Below are 19,151 nucleotides of genomic sequence, written 5' to 3'. Positions count from 1 at the left end.
GTGTTACCAGGATAGTCTGTTATCCTGGTAGAGTGGAGTCCATACCAGCTTAGATTAAAAAATAAATTCAAAGGAGAAAGCAGGTCACAGGCCAAAGTATAATTTGTGAAAGAAAACTGAATGGCTTTAGGTCCACTTAACCAAAACACAGAAACTTTAATTGGGTCAGAATTACACCTGTCAAGGACCTGGACCGTACACTCTTCTTTACAGCACCCATTCCTTCTGAGGGGTAATTTAATAAGCCTATCTGCTAAGTGTTCCAGGTGTACACAGACTGGCTGTAGGGATATCCCAAGCATGGTCACATCAGCATCAATGTCTGAGTATGCTCAGATTTCTGGCTTGGTGCCACTTTCCCCACCACTCTCTTATATCCCAGGATAGTCTCATGGCCAGCAAATAACTCCCCTCCCCACCCCCACCAAACCCTGGAAAACCTGGAGTGCCTTTTTACAGCTCCTCCTTTTCGGCCCCCTTCTTCTGGAAAGCAGTCAAGATGTTTAAGCTCTTCTGGAGCTCCTCCTTCTTCCCATCACTCATCTTGTTCTTCTCAATCAGCTTGGTGATCCGGCTCATTTCTGACACTGGAAAGTCCTCACCTTGGTCTAAGACTTTCCCCATGATCTTCAGATACTGCTCGGCCCACTTCTTCTCAGTCTCTTTCACATTTGCGAGATTGTCCTGTCCCTGCTTCAAGAGGGCCTGGCGGGCCTCCACACCTGAGGCCCTGATGAACTCCCCGGCAAGGGCATCATATACAGGCAGGCAACCAGGCATACCTAGGTAGACTCCTTGACCCTTTAGCCAGCGCTGGATAGCTCCAACCTTAACCGCCCCACTATACAGGACTGGGTTCTCAAAGTCCCCATCACGGAAGAGGTAGAAGACTGGGTAGTTCTCTTTGTCCAGCTTGTATTTCTCACTCAGCTCCATATTTAGCTTATCACCATAATCTGTGAACAGAAACCAGATATGAGGAGCAAGACCATGAGGAATACAGGGCAGGAAACTGCTATGAGGCCCATCTGAGTTGACAGCAAGAAGGATCCTGGTTGTGTTTAAATTCCTCCTTGGCTACTTCTAGCCATATGGCATTAATCAAGTCATTTAGCCTCTCTGAATTTCACTTTCCTCACCTGAAATATGGGAATCCTTCTGAATACTTATTCTATGCCCACTACGTGCCATGTCCTGTTCTAAGTGCTACAGATCTGGTTGTGGCTAAGAGTAATAAGCTCTGTGATCGCAAAGAGCTTATGTACGCTTAAGAGTGAGAAGAGAGATGATAAACATGATCAGGGCCATGATAAAATGGGATGATGTGAAAGTAGGTAAGAAGACCTACTTTGGGTGGTCTTGGAAGGCCTTTCTGTGGACATGATATGAGCTGAAGGACCAAAGTTTCAAGGAGGCAGACACATGATGATCCAGGAAAAACGTCTCAGGTAGGAAATGCTGCAGCTGCAAAGCTCTGAGGCAGGAATGAGCTGGGTATACTGAAGGATTGCAAAGGCCATTCTGGCTGGACCTTAGTCCAAAAGGGGAACGTGTGGTAGATAACAGACAGAGTCCCCCACACATGAGAGGTTCTGGGAAGACCCAACGAAGGGAAACGTGCACTTAACCTGACAGAGTGTGCAATACGTGGTAGCTGTTAGTATTTGCTATGTCCTTCCTAACAGGCAGTGGCAGTCCCAAAGGCTGATGCCAAAAAGAAATGGTCAAGGCTGCTTATTACTGGGCAGTAGTATAGGAAGTGTAGGGTTCCAGTCCTTGTTCTATCACTTCAAACTCTACAGTCTTGAGCAAGGTACTCAAAGCATGAAGAATAGGAGTCACGGTACTTTTGTCATAGAGTTGTCACAAGATACACATAAAACACTTAGTGGCCTGGCACACAGTAAATGTTTGATAAATGTCAGCTGCTATTCTTCTCTTGGTAAAAGCCCCAAAGGAGTGGAATTGCAGCTGAGTCAGAATTGACACTTGTTGGGATGAGCACTGGGTGTTGTATGGAAACCAATCTGACAGAGAAAAAAAGAAAAAAAAAGAATTGACTGACTGCCCTGGAAAAGTGTGCTAACAATCTCTACCTAGGACCAGACTCTCAAGCTTATTAGGGAACAGAGGCATCCAACCTGGAAGGAAGTGGAGAGAGGGAAGAACCCTCCGCACTTGGGAATAGATACTTAGGTGGAGTTCCTTGAGCTTCAGTTTTCCTCAAGTATAAAAACAGGAAATGTGTCTCATTTTTTAGGCAGGGTTCAAGTGAAGATTAAAAATGCACTGTCTGGGGGCGCTTGGGTGGCTTAGTCGGTTGGGCACCCGACTTCAGCTCAGGTCATGATCTCAAGGTTTGTGGGTTCAAGCCCCGTGTCAGCCTCTGTGCCAACAGCTTAGAGCCTGGAGCCCGCTTCGGATTCTGTGTCTCCTTCTCTTTCTGCCTCTACCCCACTTGCACGCACTCACTCTCTCAAAAATAAACATTAAAAAAATATATTTTTTAATGCATTGTCTGTGCACACCTTTACAAACTGTAAACCACTATATGCTGGCAACTATTAGAGTAGTCACTGTGGTTGGGAGCTGTCCTTGATTTAGCGGTAGCTCTGATGGATTTCAGCTAAGGCCAAAACTCAATAGTTCCGATAAAAAAAGAACTGAAAAGAAGATGGAAGAAGTTACTATGCAGACCCTAGGAAGACTGGCACCCCCCTGACCACAGTCCCCTGCAAGGAGAACTCCAAGTTCTCAGATGCAATTTAATGTCAGTGTGGGGTGGAGGGTGAAGGATGAGGGATTCTCTAACCTTGGACACCTGCAAGGATGAACTGAGGTTCTGTGGTATCAGAATCTGTTCAAGCTAAGCCTGCCATGGGTACCAGATTCTTGAGGGCCATGACCCCACTTACACTCATGTGTGGCTCAGACAGAAAAGTGTTAGATATTACACCTACGTGGAGGGAAGTAATTCCCAGCTTCCTCCCCTTCTGCCCTCCACAGTCATGCTGAACTTGTCCATACCTGAGATCCCCACTTCCGCCACCAAGAGATCATCGCTGGAGGCCGAGTTTTCAGCCAGACGCTTGAACTCATCCTGCTTCTCACCATAGGGGTACTGGGTGTCGAACTTCACCAAGACGAACTTGCTTTTGGGAATGACCTGAGGGCATAGAGAGCTGAGCAAGTTCGGGATTCCAGGGACCTTTGGGGCTAATACCCTTTCTCAAGGGACCTCTGTTTAAGAAACAAAGTGGAAACCAAGCCTGCAAGGGAGACCAGGACTTGCACACTTATATTCATTCATTCATTCATTCATTCACCCACCCAATTGATTGATTTATTCACCCACCCATTGATTCATTTAACAATTTACTGGTTTTGGGTACCCCACTAGGTACTGGTTCACAGTAATCAAAGACATATACAACCCAGCTTAGAATAAACAAAGCTGTACAGGTGCCTGGGTGGCTCAGTCGGTTAAGTGTCTGACTCTTGATTTCCGTTCAGGTCATGATCTCACAGTCTGTGAGACTGAGCCCCACTTTGGGCTCTGCACTGTGGGATTCTCTCCCTTCCACTCTCTCTGCCCCTCCCCCCTCAAAATAAATAAACATTAAAAAGAAGGAATAAACAAAGCTGTAGATGTATTAAGGCCTTCTCTTCCAGTGGCCTTTTTGGTAAGGTTAAGGAAACCCTTAGAAAACACTATGTGGTTCCCTGTCATGCCCATCATCCCAAACAGCCTTTTTCAGTAAACAATGAACCAGAAATCTGATAAAAACCAACAACCATCTGTAAAGGGCTTGGCACCACAGAGGTGCTTCAGCTAGGGAGCTCTGAGTCTGAACTCTGCAATGTCAGGGCTCACAGGAAGTTGCTGAGAGGCCAGGCTTAGGACAATGTCTCCTCCATAGATCACAGTTCCCTTTGGCTAGATCACCAGGTCCTAAACTGTCAGGGTCAAGATCTTTAATTGTGGTAAAATTCCCATCACACAAAACTCATCATTTTAAAGTGTACAATTTAGTGGGATTCAGTCCACTAACAGCGTGCTAGTATCTATTCCAGAACATTTTCATCACCTGAAAAGAATCACATACCCACACATCTGAAGCAGTCATTTCCCATCCCTCCTTCCCTCTAAGACACAGCAACCACTTATCTGCCTTTTTTCCTCTATGATGTCTACTCTGATGGAATCATACAACATGTAGCCTTGTGTGCCTGGCTTCTTTCACTCAGCATAATGTTTTCAAGGTTCATCCATGTTGTAGCATCGATTGGTATTTCATTCCTTTTGGTGGGCAAATAATATTCCATTGTATGGATGCGCCACATTTTATTTATTTATCAGGTGATGGACATTGGGTTGTTTCCACCTTTTGGCTATTTGTGAATAGTGGTGTTATAAACATTCATGTACAAATGTGTATTGAATGCCTGTTTTCATTTCTTTTGGGTATATACCTAGGAGTGGAAATGATGGTCATATATAGTAATTCTACATTTAAGTTTTAGAGGACTCCTCAAAATCTTTCTTTTGATGGTTTCTCCCAATGCACAGATTTTATCTAACAAACTGCCTTCTCCAACTTTTTTCTAATCAAAGTGATCAGTTCAGGTCTTTTTCATCACAGGCTATTGCTGTCATAATTAAGTCAAGCTGGCATCATTCCAAATTTTATTAGTCCTTATTCCTCTTTGTGTGTTGATATCCATTTGGTTTTAGCTTTTAAAAAATATTTAACACTGCCCAGGGACCCAAGGAAAGGAGGGAGAAGCTATTAGAACAGCTCACCTTTTAAGTGGTCACTGACCCCCAAAATGTGAGTTCTGAGGGCCTAAAAGCAGCGAAGCCTTAAAATATAAATCAGACCACATCCCTCTGGCCCAACTGGCCTTATTTCAGTTCAACACAACAAACTAATTCCCACTTAGGGCCTTTTTAGGTGTTGTCTCCGCTAGCTAGAATACCCTTTCCCCAATTCCTTCCAGGATGTCTATCATTCAAAGCTCAGTTCAGACGTCCCCCCTAATGGAGAGGCCTCCTCTTTCTTCACTGCATTAATCACCCTCTAAAATTCTTACCTGCATGTTTGTTGTCTGTTCTCTCCACTAGAATGTACATTTATGAGAATAAGGACCTTATCTGACTTGTTCTCTGTTATATCCCTAGTGCCCAAGAGTGCCTGGAATGTGGCAGATGCTCTGAAAATATCTGATAAATGAACACAACTAGAGAAGGCTACGGTAGCAGATGCTACATATGTCCGGGGGAAAAATATTTAAAAAGCATGGCACAGGATCCCTACCTTCAAGGGGCCTACATTTGTATTATGGAATAATATTAATAAGTGTACAGTGGTCTAACACTGAAACATAATTGAAAGGTCTTCATCTTTTACCATTTTTAGCCATAGGCACAATGGTTTTGAATGGCATACATTTGCACAGTGTATTTTTTTCCTTTTCATTAGTCATGCTGTATCTCTTAATTGCTTTAGAAATCTGTGTCCTTTCTTCATCCTTGAAGAACTGACTCCACCATACCCTATATTTAGGCAACTTGGTTCTTTAAGGTACAGAAGAATTCATCATTCATTCATTCATTGAATAAAAACGTACCAAGGGCCTATCGTGTGATAGTTAACACAGCAGTAAAAAAAGCATGGAGGGTTTCTTATCTCTAATGATGGTGAAGGGCAAGAAACAAAAGAAGACACTGGAAACTGCTGAAAGACAAAGCACAGAACAAGGCCCTTGGATGTATTACCAGGAAGCACCTCTTCTGTTCAGTGATGGAAGAGAGATCTAGAAAGGGACTGGAGAACACATTTGTTCATTCATTCAACAATTATCTTCCATGTGACAGGTAACCTGCTAGGTTGTACAGATGATCCGTGAAAACACAGACAATGCAGTTCTTCATAAACATATAACATTCTGGTGCAGGAGATGACAAAATAGCCGGGGGGGGGGGTGGGAAGTCAATGATGAGAGCTCTACAGAGAAATCAAACTAACGTGACTGGCACTTTGGATGGGGGGAGGGGAACTCAAGGCAGGACTCTGAGAAGGTAATATTTAACCTAAGCCTGAATGATGAGAAGCAACCAACCTTTCAAAGATTGGGCAAAGAATGTTCTAGTCAGAAGAAACTGCCAGGGCAAAGGGCCTACATCAGTAATGGGCTAGGAATATTCAAAGGACAGAAGGCATGTATGGCTGGAAGCAGAGGGGACAAAAAGGAGAATGGTTAGGAGATGAGAGTAGAGGCTAAAGACGGAGACCAGCCAGAAGACTTCTGTAATGACAGCTGAGACCAGGGTGGTAGCAATAAAGACAGAGAGGCACCGACTGATTAGGAAATACTGTTAACTTCACAGCGCAAAATTTCCCTCTGAGTCACACTTGGTCTGTGATATTATCCCATTCCCGCATTTGGGGAGTGGGGTATAACTTTGCTAATAAAGAACCCCAAAGCATGAGGTGCTGTGGGGTGTGCCTTACAATCAACCAGCCATACCTACACTTTTAAGTTCTTGAATAGGCCACAGGTGCCAAATCCAGGACAAGGAACTCTTTTGAGAATAGAAAGAGTTCAACCACTTGCGACAGATTTAGAACTCTACAAAAGTAGAAACCAAAAATGGTTTCCCTTCCCAGCAACGGGTACAAATTAAAAAAATAAAATGAATGGCTTCTCTCTCAATGCTTAGTATGCCCGTCTCGTAGGTGAAGTTGAAAGGTGCCAGTGTGTGAAGATGGGTGCAAGAGGGAGTTGGGAATACATTCAGCCTCCAACATCCATTTACCCAGGCTAATCCTTCCACATCTTGACCCTATTTTACTCACTATGTGCCCAGGCCCAAGATATTCCCTAGAGTTCCCTTATTCTTCTTTTTTAATTTTTAAAAATGTTTTGTTTATCTTGGAGAGACAGAGTACGGGTGGGGAGGCGCAGAGAGGGAGAGAGGGAGACACAGACCCTGAGGCAGGCTCCAGGCTCTGAGCTGGAAGCACGAGTGGGGCTGGAACTGGTGAACCATGGGATCATGACCTGAGTTTAACTGACTGAGCCACCCAGGCGGCCCCAGAGTTCCCTTATTCTTAACGCTTGCGCTCTTCAAAACACAGGACATCCGGACACTGTTTGCATACTACAAAACAGGCTGCACGCCACACCAAGAGAGGAGGGGCACAGAAATGCCAGGTAACACGCGGAGTTTTCAACCACTGCCCCCCCACTCCCTCCTCCTTCAGCCCAGAGCCGGGTGGCGTCCGCCTCGCACCGCCCTCCCGGCCTCCCACTTGGGTCTCGAGGATTGGATCTCGCCCGGCACCGCCCTCTCCCCCTAGGTGAGGGGAAGGGGCAGCTTGTTCCCGTGACTGCATCTCCTTAGCTCTTTTGCAAAAGAGGAAGTACAAATACTGCAAAGGCAAGGGTGTGCGGGGACCCTGGACCCCATGGTCGTGATACGGCCCGGCCCAAAGTCCACCATCCCTTTACGTTGGCGGATCGTCCCTACAGACCACCCTCCGCCAGCCCTGTCTCCTTCCCCACGGAGGTGCGCTCCATTACTAGCTTGAAGCTGCACCTGCGCGCGATTCCTCCGGCCCCGTTACCTTGTAGAAAGTGATTGTATCCAGGGGAAGGGCGCCCTTGGTGTGCAGGCCGCTACCGCCATGCGGGGCGGAGAGGAGCAGGAGGAACAGGAGAAGAGGAAACAGTGGGGAGAGAGAAGCGGCGCGGGGCAGGCCTGCAGCCATAACGCCGAATTCTGGCAGTAGGAGCTGGGAAGGCTGTAGTGGAGAAAACGCAGAGTCGGGAGTCACGTGACTTGCAGGGCTGGCTCGGAAGCGCGCACGTGGACAGCCCGAGAGGCTCCAGCCGGCCTAGGGTGAGAGGGAGGGGCCACGTGAGGGGCGGGGAGATGGGGCTGCCGCGCGCGCGCGCGCGCACTCGGCGAAGCTCGAGCAGGCCGAGGGCGAGGGGGCGGGGCCGCGTGTGACTGGCCGAGGGGGCCGTGGAGAGCGTGGGTGGTGGAAAAAGAGACTCCGCGCACGCGTACTCGGCGAGGCTCGCAGCCAGCCAGCCCTTTTCCCGTCGTCCTTGGCGTGAGGAGAGGCACGAACCGCGTGCTTAGCGTCTTGCTGCTGCTCGTAGTTCTCTCTCTTTACTCTTCTTCGAAGATGAGGAGGCCGGCCATCGTTTCTTCCTGATTGTGGCGCGTTGGGCAGTCAGTTGGGACCCGCCAGTACTTTAGGTTGGTATGTCAGTTTGTGCTACCACCCTCAGGCGGTTGGTCATGCTCTGCCACCTCCCTCAACCAGGACTCGAGTAGGCCAAGCAGACGAGGCTGTGCGTCAGCATGGCCGTCGGAGCCACTCCTGAGCCCTGCCCAGGTGCCTACTCTGGTGACCGACTGCCTCAGCGGCGAAGCCCAGGCTCCTATAAAAATAGACTTTACTGAAAGTTGAGTACTGCCCAGCTATGCATATCCCAGTCTCCTGAGAATTAAAAACAAACAAAAACAAGTCCTAATGATTCTATTCAATAGATACTTGTTCAGGGCATGGTTTACACCAGCTTCTGGTTTGGGTTGTGGGAATACAAAATAGAGATGAACGAGACAGCTCTGGTCTGAACGAATTCACAGTTTTGGGGAGGAGGAGACCGAGCAATAGTTACATAACCGTTACCTTGTTCACTTAGTCCTGCTCAGGAATGTCGGGGTAAGTTGCAGACAGGAAATGACTTTTGAACTGGATCGTGAAAGAAGAGTAGGCATTTACAAGGCAGACACCAAAGGATATTTCTAGAAAGAGGAAAAACATGAATCTGTAAAGGTAAACTGGCCAGTGTTGCAAAGGGTCTCATCAAACTGAAGGGTTTGGTGCCACCGCAGGTGTTAACCAGGAGAGTGAAGTCAGATTTGCTGTCATTTAGGAGTGAAGGGAATGGGTGGGAAGGGAGAAGGTTGAAGGCAGAGAGACTAGTAAGGGTCCTTTGCAATAGTGGAGGTGGGATAGGTTAAGGTTCAGAAATAGGACACAATTAGAAGGAAGGTTGGAATTCACAAGACTTGGTGAACAAATGGATGTGAAATGAGAATAAATTACATAACGCGTTGTGAGGGACTTAGCACCATGTTAACCATTGTATATGTTCAATAAATGTATATGTATAAAATGGTCATCAAAAATCATAGGATCCAATCATGGGCAACCAGTTTGCATAGAAATTTTGAAAGAAAGTCGAATGTGTGTGTGGGGTGTTTGGGGGAGGTTTGGAAAAATTTATTTTGAATTTGCCCTAGTAAGTTAAAATGAGCTACATAGGGGCACCTGGTGTCTCAGTTGGTTAAACGTTCGACTTTTTTTTTCTTTAAGTTTATATTGAGAGAGGGAGAAAGTGTGAGTGGGGGAGGGGCAGAGAAAATCCCAAGCAGGCTCCACGCCATCAGGACAGAGCCCAGTGTGGGGCTAGAACTCAGGAACCATGATATTAACACCTAAGCCTAAAATGAGAGTCCATGCTCAACCGACTGAGCCATCCAGGCACCCCAAGTATCTGACTCTTGATTTTGACTCAGGTCATGATCTTATTTATGGTGGTGAGATCGACCCCCATGGAACCTGCTTACGATTCTCTCTCTCCTTCTAACCTCAGTCCCCACCCCGCCTTGCACAAGGACATGTGTGCTTGCTCTCTTTCAAAAAAAAAAAAAAATGAGCTACATAGACAAATGATTGAAGAGGAGGGGAAAATTATGAGCTGGTTAAAGAAGGCTTCATGTAGGAAGTGGAAACAGTTAAGCCGTGGAAGAAAGAACACTTTTTTTAGAGTTTATTTATTTTGAGAGAAAGAACAAGCGGGGGAGGGGCAGAGAGAGGGAGAGAGAATCCCAGGCAGGCTCCATGCTGAGCATGGAGCTTGATTCTGGGCTCAGTCTCACAATTGTGAGATCGTGACCTGAGCTGAAATCAAGAGTTGGATGCTTAAACTGACTGAGCCACCCAGATACCCTGGGAGAAAGAACATTTTAGGTGGAGAACAAATGAAACAGAGTGGGAACAATTCATGACAGTTTGGGGAGACTGAAAACCATCTTGGTTGGAGGGAGTTCTCAAAACACTACTTAGTAAGACAGTTTTAAGCCCCGGTAGGGGAGAGTCTCGCAAATCAAACTTAAGAATTTTCTGTTTTGTCCTGTACAAAATAAGGAGACTTTAAGAGTTTTTTTATAACCCTTTATAAGACATTTAGACTTTTTAAATTATTCACTTCTGAATATGTAAAAGCTTTGGGTACACCTAGTTGGTATGATTCATCAGGAATGACTTTATAGTCATAGTTTTGAAGTAGGTTTTGGAAAAAGTGACGGAAGAGGATTGGTTGGAGAGGGAAGTATCAGTCCCTTGCTATGAATTGTAATAATTCCATGCAATGTAATAATTGTCTCAATGCTTCCTTTTAGTAGTGCCCTGGTCCCAATTATTTTAAAATTTGATTATATTCTTAGCTTCAGGACCCTGACAACAAATTACACAAATAAGCCAGGTATAATTGTCCGTATTTGGGAAGTTATAAAATCCCACAGTTGAAACTGATGTCAAAAATCAAGAGGCTCACCCTGGGTATTGTATAGAGGTAGGGAAGAAGAGACAAGTCATGTTAAATGAGTGTGCCCTCATTAACTCATGTTAAATGAGTGTCATGTGACTCAGTGTAGCACCTGGAGTATGGAAAAAAGTACCATCTGCTAAAGGCAACTAATAAATATCAATCTTTTTTCTATATCATCAAGCCAGAGTCCCCAGTCTCATTGATTTCTCTGCTATTCCTTATATACACAAGGCATATTCCTGCCTCAGGACCTTTGTACTAGCTTTCTCCCTCTAAAACACTTTTCTTTAAGATATTCATATGGCTGAGTCCTTAACTTCCCTAAGTCTTGGCTCAAACTTCCTAAGATCTATCCTGACCATCCTTTAAGAAATTGCTCCTTCCTCCTTTCTTTCCTCCTTTCCTCCTTGCTCCATGCTCCTCCTTGCTTTCTATCTCCCTTCTGTCTTTTTTCTCCATAGCACTTTTTAGCTTATTAATATACAATATAATTTGCTTATTTTTCTTATCTGCTTCCCATGAGGGCTGGATTTGTCTTTATGTTTTTGACTGTTTAGGTTAGCTACTACAACCCCCTGTCTGGCATAGGTGGGCGCTCAGTAAATAATTGTTCGGTGAATAAATCAATCAATGAGAGAGAAACTATTCCATGGTTATCTCTCAAAATTCCATTGGCCTTTACTACGTTCTTTCCTTAGACCTCATACTGTTCTTCAGAGATATGCCATTCCTTAGAGCTAATTGTTCTGCTCTTGTGAATTTTTGTTGGTGTTAACACTAGTTCCTTTGACATAGATGAACACTATAATTGTCTAGTGAACACAAAGCAGATTTCATCTGTTAAAAATTGTTATTGAAGGAATGATTTTCTTCAATCCCTGTCCTCCTTTAAGAATTCTTTCAATATTGGGGCACCTGGATGGCTCAGTTGGTTAAGCATCCAACTTCAGCTCAGGTCATGATCTCGTGGTCCATGAGTTCGAGGCCTGCATCAGGCTCTATGTGGACAGCTCAGAGCCTGGAGCCTGTTTCAGATTCTGTCTCTCTCTCTCTCTCTCTCTCTCTCTCTGCCCCTCCCCTGCTTACGCCCTGTCTCCCTGTCTCTGAGAAATGAATAAACCTTAAAAAAAATTTTTTTTTGATAGAAATGATGGAAGACTTCTTAAGAATGATCAGAAAAATTATGTATTCTGTCCTAGATTTTATCCAAGGTATACAGAAGAGATAATCCACAAAGCAGGTTTGCAGGGGCAATATTAATAATTTTAAAAGTTGGTTCATTAGCATGGATAAGTCCCCCCCCCTTTTTACCCAACAGTTACATGTATAATACCCATTTACAGCTAAAGTCTGTAATAGTCTGTTTCTTTCAGGTTGCAAAGAGGAGGTGTGCCGAGATCTCCTTAGCCATTATGGACTTACTCTAACAATACACATGGAATTCAGGAAGATAGTTCATGGAACTATCTGAACAGGCATACAGTCCTTTAGATCACCAACATTAGAATGTAGAACAGCCTCAAGGAACTGAAACCTGGACACTTCCAATTGCTTGAGGCACAATGGTAACTCCTGTTTTCCTAGGCATCTTGTATTACTCTAGAATGGACCATCTTGCTACTCCTCTCTTCTCTGTGGGCATCTTACATTTGATAGGCTCAGCTTGTCACCATTCAATATGGAGCACCCCATTGGGCAGTTTCAGACCACACCATTTCCTAGGCACCTGACTGGACTTCCCCTTGCTCAAGGACTAATCATTTGGGGCTAGAGTAGGGAATTCTGTGGCTCAGACATGGCAGATATATGAAGACAGAACTGCTTGTACTCACATCATGAGATGAGGTCTGTGGGCATAGCAGGTATCAAGGTCTGTGGAGTTTTCCACCAAACACCATCTCTCCTTCACCACATTTCCATAAACAATCGTTGGTGGCAAATCAGTTATTCTTTTCGGTACATTGCTTCTTGTGTTTTTTTTTTATTGTTTTTATTTTTTATTTCTTTTATTTTTAATTTTTTTTTAAATATGAAATTTGTTGTCAGATTGGTTTCCATACAACACCCAGTGCTCATCCCAACAGGTGCCCTCCTCAATACCCATCACCCACCCTACCCTCCCTCCCACCCCCCATCAACCCTCAATTTGTTCTCAGTTTTTAAGAGTCTCTTATGTTTTGGCTCCCTCCCTCTCTAACCTCTTTTTTTTTTCCTTCCCCTCCCCCATGGTCTTCTGTTAAGTTTCTCAGGATCCACATAAGAGTGCAAACATATGGTATCTGTCCTTCTCTGTATGACATATTTCACTTAGCATAACCCTTTCCAGTTCCATCCATGTTGCTACAAAAGGCCATATTTCATTCTTTCTCATTGCCACGTAGTATTCCATTGTGTATACAAACCACAATTTCTTTATCCATTCATCAGTAAAAAAAAATTTTTTTAAGAATTCTTTCAATATTTAGGAGCATCCAACTTTGGCTCAGGTCATGATCTCGTGGTTCATGAGTTTGAGCCCCGCGTTGGGCTCTGCGCTGGCAGTCGGAGCCTGCTTGGGATTCTCTCTGTCCCTCCCTCTCTGTACTTCCCCCTACTTGCACTGTCTCTCTCAAAATAATACAATTTTTAAAAAATATGTTTAAAAATATTTTTTAAAAGAATTATTTAAATATTAAAAAAAAGAATTCTTTCAGTATTAAACAACTGTTTACAGCTTTCATGTGCCATACACTCTTTTGAGGATCAGGGTTACACTGGTGAACAAGATAGATGTGCTCCCTGCAGACCTAGTTGGGGAGACCAACATTAAATAATCACGCAAATAAATATATAATTACAAATTGTGATAACTCTAGAAAGAAAAGTTGAGGGCCTAAGAGAAAATATGACGGGGGATCAATTGGGATTGGAGTTCGTGGAAAACCTCTACAATCAAGTACATGTGAGCTAAGACCTAAAGGATGGAAAAAAAAAAAAGACCTAAAGGATGGATAGGATTCAGCTGTCAAGGAACTTAAACTTGTGTGATAAGAAAGACCTTAAATAATTATGAATAAATATGAAACTGCAGATTGTGTGTTAGGAAACATTTTAGGACAAGAAAACAGCATGTGCAAAGGTTCTAGGGTGAGAAAGAACTTAAAATATTTGAGAACTAAAAGAATTGTACTCTGGAACCTATCCCATAGTAACAAAATCAGCAGAGAAGGAGGTGATACATAAGAGGTTAGGAATGTTTATTGCAGCATTGTTTGCAGAAGCAAAGAAGAAGAAGAAGAGGAGGGGGAGGAGGAGGAGGAGGAAGAGGAGGAAGAAGAAAACAACTCGGCATGTCTATGACAGGAAGTGTTGAATAAATGATCTTTTTTAAGTAGGCTCCCTGCCCAACGTGGGGCCTGAACCCAAGACCCCAAGATCCAGAGTCGCATGCTCTGCTGACTGAGTCAGCTAGGAGCCCCTGGGTAAATGATCTTATGTAGAATATTACACAGCTATCAGAATGAGAACTATTTCTTTGAGATACTAGATGAGAAAAGAAATGTATACAGAAATATATCATCCCATTTTTAAAACCCTACAACCATAACAACAGCTCCTATACACACACACATATATATGTATATATATGTACATATATATATATATATACACACACACACACACGTATGTATGTATTTGGGTATGGTTTTGTTTCTTTTGTTTTTGCACAAAGTAATCTTATTTGCAGCAAATAAGGAGATCATGGAAATAGCTTTCAAAGCTGTGACTTCCTAAGGGTAAATGGGTACCTTTTTTCTTTTCCTGATTTAGAAAGTATTTGCAATTTATTTATTTTAATTTTATTTTTTATTTTTTAAAATTTACATCCAAATTAGCATATAGTGAAACAGTCATTTCAGGAGTAGATTCTTTAATGCCCCTTACCCATTTAGCCCATCCCCCCTCCCACAACCCCTCCAATAACCCTCAGTTTGTTCTCCATATTTGAGTCTCTTCTGTTTTGTCCCCCTCCCTGTTTTTATTTTTGTTTCCCCTCCCTCATGTTCATCTGTTTTGTCTCTTAAAGTCCTCCTATGAATGAAGTCATATGATTTTTGTCTTTCTCTGACTAATTTCACTTAGCATAATACCCTCCAGTTCCAGTTACATAGTTGCAAATGGCAAGATTTCATTCTTTTGAGAGCCTAGTAACACTCCATTTTGTGTGTGTGTGTCTGTCCCATCTTTATCCATTCATCCATCGATGGACATTTGGGCTCTTTCCATGCTTTGGCTATTGTTGATAGTGCTGCTGTAAACATGGGGGTGCATGCACACCTGTATCTCATGGATAAATGCCTAGTAGTGCAATTGCTGGGTGGTAGGGTAGTTCTAGTTTTAGTTTTTTGAGGAACCTCCATACTGTTTTCCAGAGTGGCTGCACCAGTTTGCATTCCCATAAATGGGTACCTTTTGTTTAGGGTTAGGATGTATGTATGTATATTTTGTTTGTTTGGTTTTTTTGTTTATTTATTTATTTGGTTTTTATTTTTTTTAGTAATCTGTACACTCAACACGGGGCTTGAACTCATGAACCCAAGATCAAGAGTCACATACTCTTCCAACTGAGCCAGCCAGGCACCCCAGGATGAATAAATAGGGAAACCTTATAATTTGTAGAGGTGGGCATAAAATGGTGCATACACCTTAATGAAAAATGCCTGTACATATATTGTATGTTATGTAAATAAGGCTGAGGCACCTTTTTGGGCAGAGATTTTAGTATTATAATGAGGTAAAGGCAAATGTGGGTCACTCCATAGTCCATCAGGTTTAGCTCAAATGATGTGGGTGTTTTGGACTGGTGAGAGGTCTTATCAGGGCAGTTGCTGTCACCTGAGGGGTGGTTTTGGATTTCATTTGCCTTTCCTTGGTGCATGCTTCCAGTGACCCAAAGAGCTGCTGCCTCCCTTTTCCCTGTTTGGATATATTTTAACAAGTATAGAGAAAAATGTAGAGAAATATTTTAGGCTTTTAGCATTTGTTATAGTCCCAATGGAATGGAAAGAAAATAAGACAAAAGGAAAAAAATTACTATGGAATAATGTTCAGAAAAACATAGAATATAAAATACTAGCTGTAGAATTACTACTAATATGTAGAAATTGAATATAGGGACAAGAACTTAAAGTAACATCAATAAATAAAACATTGTTATGAGTATATGATGAGATTGTAGGAAACTTTATTTGGGATTTCTATTATTTTAATACTGTTTTTTCAATGAAGTAACATTAAAAAAAATCATAGAGATTTTAACATCCATAGATCACATCATTTCAAAAAAGATGTTTTTGTTCTTTTGTCCCACTTTGAATTCATGTTATTTTGTTTTATGTACTCCTGTAAGCCACCTGAAATGTTCTCTGTGTCAAAGTGGGATATAAATAAGTAAATAAAGGTATCCTAGCTCTTGCCAGTTTCTTCCCCTTTTTAATCTTTCCCGCACACTGCCAACATGTTATTACTTAACAATATTAGCATGTAAAATAGGAATGATAATAATACTTCATAGGATTAGGAGTGGATAAAATTAGTTAGTACATGTAAAGCATTTACAATGGTACCTGCTATAAGGTATATTTTTACTTAAAGAGTAGCTATTAATCGTTATTATGTCATATTTTTTTTCTTGGAAATTTGCTTGGTCATGGAAGTTTATAGTGGCATTTCTGTAGGATTAAATCCAAATCCAAGAGCCTGCAAAATCTAGTTCTAAATCAAAGAGTCTAAATAAAAGTGCCATTTATAATATCACATGTAGCTACTAAGCTCTTGAAATGTGGCTACTCTGAATTGAGATGTTGTTTTGAGAGTAAAATACACACTGAATTTCAAAGTACAAAGTTATGAATGTAAACTATCTCAGTGATTTTTTTATATTGTATGTTGAAATGATGAAATTTGGATATTTAAGTAAAATTTATTAAAATTAATTTCATCTTTTGTTTTTTTAATGTGGTCTCTAGAAACTTTTACATCACATATATGACTAATATTTTTACTAGATAGAACCACTCAAGATTTTTAAAGTAAAATGCTTTGCTACTTTTTCATCCTGATCTTTGTCCAGTTGGTGTTTTAGATGCAAGGACAGTATACTTAAATTTATTTCTATTAACTTTTATTAAATAAAACTCATTATTTTAAAGTATTCAGATCTTATTAGATAGATCTTAAATCTGTCCTCTATCTCTCACAACTTGAGTACATTCATTTAATAAATACTGAGTGCCTGTTGTAGGCACTCTTTTAGGTATGTGAGATATTGGGGTGAATGAGACAACATCAGTTGCCTGTGCCCAAAGACATAGTCTGCTAGGGCGAAACAGCACAAGTAAACAAGATATTGTGGAGTTTGATAAATAGTACATCTCTGAGGTAATGACGTTTAAGCCGATACTTGAAGGATGAGAAGGAGCCAGTCATGTGATTATCTAGGGGAAGAACATTTCAGACAGGGGGAATAGCTATTACAAATGATCTGAATTGGAAAAGTACTAGACATATTGGATGGATACATGTGGCAAACCCTAAGATAGACTCTAATAGTCCCTGCCTTTTGGTATTCACACTCTCATCTAATCCTTTCTCTTGACTGTTGGCAAGATATGTGGTCAGTAGACTATAGGAAAGGTGATGGAATGTCACTTCAGTGACTTCATTACAGAAAGTTCTGACTTCCATCTTGCTGGGAGGGCATCTTGCAGAAATCCACATGGCAAAGAACTGAGTGAAGCATTTTGCCAACAACAATTAGTTTGGAATTTAGGCCATTAGACCAACAACTCTCAAGAAACTGAATTAGACCAACTTTGTAAACTTGAAAACAGATCCTTCCCCGTTTGAGCCTTCAGATGAGACCCAGCCCTGGTTGGTATCTTGATTACAGCCTTGTGACAGATACTGAAACAGAGGACCCGACTAAGCTATACTTGGACTCCTGACCTACAGAAGGTCCTGACCTACTGTTGTTATGCAACAGTGAATAACACACCCACACAACTTGATAAATATGCCCGCTATATTTCCTTTGAAGTTATTGATGAAAGTGTTTTACAGAACTGTGCCAAGTCAGAATGCTGATTCACTCCACTAGAAGTCTTTTTTTTTTTTTTTTTTTTTTTTTTTTTAGAGAGAGCATGAATGGGGAAGGAGCAGAGAGGGGGAGGGGAGAGAGAGAATCCCAAGCAGACTCCGTGCTGTCAGCACACAGCCTGATGCAGGGCTCAATCTCCAGAACCTGAGCCAAAATCAAGAGTTGGACACTTAAACCAACTGACCACCCAAGAGCCCCAGAAGTCATTTCTAAGTTGATATTGATCAATTAGTTAACACTCCCTGAGGCTTATTTGTGCAACAAATGCCATTAATTATGCTTCCATTTTATCTATATTTCCTTATTTTTGTATCAAGAAATTTTTTCATCAAAAGCTTTGTCAAAATCCCATATATACTATGGTAATTGTATCCAAAGGGGTTAGGGTGAGTCTGGCATGATTTTTTTTTGTGAATCCATTCTGTTTTAGTGGTTACTTTTTTAAAAAATTGTTTAAAAAGCACACCTTTTGAATAGTTCATTCTAGAATCTTACTTGGGTTCAGTACTGAGATCTTTTTTTTTTTAATTTTTTAAGTTTATTTATTTTGAGAGAGAGAGCAAGTGAGCAGGGGAGGGGCAGAGACAGGGGGAGAGAGAGAATCCCAAACAGGCTCTGTGCTGTTAGAGCCTGATGTGGGGCTCGAGCTCATGAACTGTGAGATCATGACCTGAGCTGAAACCAAGAGTCAGACACTTAACTAATGGAGTCACTCAGGCGCCCCAATGCTGAGGTCTTTGACTTAGGGTTTGCAGATTCCACCATCCTTTCTCCTTGTAAAAATTAAAAATTGAGTTATCACCAGTTTTCTACAATTCCTAGCAATTTCCCTATTTTTACGCAAACTCAGATTTCATTCAGTGGTTTATTGGGTTAACCTGAAAGTTTCTTTGTTCAAGGTTTATTTATTTTTGAGAGAGAGGGAGCACAAGTGGGGAAGGGGCAGAGGTGGAGGGGATAGAGGATCCAAAATAGGCTCTGCACTGACAGCAGCAAGCCTGATGTGGGTCTGGAACTCACAGACTGAAAGATTATGACCTGAGCCGAAGTTGGATGCTCAACCGACTGAGCCACCCAGGCACCCCAGGGTTTTTGTTGTTGTTGTTAATTAAAATTCAAGTTAGCTAGCATATAGTGTAGTATTGGTTTCAAGGGTAGAATTTAGTGATTCATCTTTTACGTATAATACCCAGTGCTCATCCCAACAAGTGCCCTCCTTAATGTCCCAACACCCATTTAGCCCATCCCCCCCCCACCTCATCTCTAGCAATCCTGTTTGTTCTCTGTATTTAAGAATCTCTTATGGCTTGCCTCTTTCTCTGTTTTTTTATCGTACTTTATTTTTCTTTTCCTTTCTGTATGTGCATCTGTTTTGTTT

At 42.3% G+C, this 19,151-nt stretch overlaps 2 protein-coding genes across 5 annotated transcripts in view; one reads left to right on the top strand and one right to left on the bottom strand.

Moving 5' to 3' along the window:
- Window positions 1-131: 131 nt before the first annotated feature.
- On the bottom strand, window positions 132-7,775 carry ERP29 (endoplasmic reticulum protein 29). Its single transcript, XM_027043840.2, has 3 exons — window positions 7,632-7,775; window positions 3,028-3,166; window positions 132-956 (listed from the first exon to the last, which is right to left on the bottom strand). The coding sequence occupies exons 1-3, from the start codon at window positions 7,773-7,775 to the stop codon at window positions 454-456; spliced, it is 786 nt and encodes a 261-aa protein (XP_026899641.1). The 3' UTR covers window positions 132-453.
- Window positions 7,776-7,786: 11 nt separating this feature from the next.
- The window catches only part of TMEM116 (transmembrane protein 116), a 163,698-nt gene continuing 152,333 nt past the window's right edge, over window positions 7,787-19,151 (top strand). For 2 of the 4 annotated variants that reach the window (XM_053205673.1, XM_053205668.1), the window contains exon 1: window positions 8,022-8,272. The gene's annotated coding sequence lies outside the window, so the exon portion shown is untranslated. Of the gene's footprint in view, window positions 7,907-8,020; window positions 8,273-19,151 lie in introns of those variants that run through there. The other 2 variants (XM_053205669.1, XM_053205674.1) reach the window with 2 other exon arrangements.

The sequence above is a fragment of the Acinonyx jubatus genome, chromosome D3 (assembly GCF_027475565.1).
Source record: "Acinonyx jubatus isolate Ajub_Pintada_27869175 chromosome D3, VMU_Ajub_asm_v1.0, whole genome shotgun sequence".
NCBI classification, from domain to species: domain Eukaryota; kingdom Metazoa; phylum Chordata; class Mammalia; order Carnivora; family Felidae; genus Acinonyx; species Acinonyx jubatus.
The sequence above is the reverse complement of the archived record's forward strand: the minus strand, read 5'-3'. Positions and strand labels throughout refer to the sequence as shown.

What these genes read in the sequence shown, in the direction of transcription:
- ERP29 (XM_027043840.2), bottom strand. Translation starts at nt 7,775, where the DNA reads ATGGCTGCAGGCCTGCCCCGCGCCGCTTCTCTCTCCCCACTGTTTCCT. An exon ending in ATACAATCACTTTCTACAAG is followed by an intron (nt 3,167 to 7,631) that starts GTAACGGGGCCG and finishes CTATGCCCTCAG; the next exon opens with GTCATTCCCAAAAGCAAGTT. An exon ending in GGCGGAAGTGGGGATCTCAG is followed by an intron (nt 957 to 3,027) that starts GTATGGACAAGT and finishes TTCTGTTCACAG; the next exon opens with ATTATGGTGATAAGCTAAAT.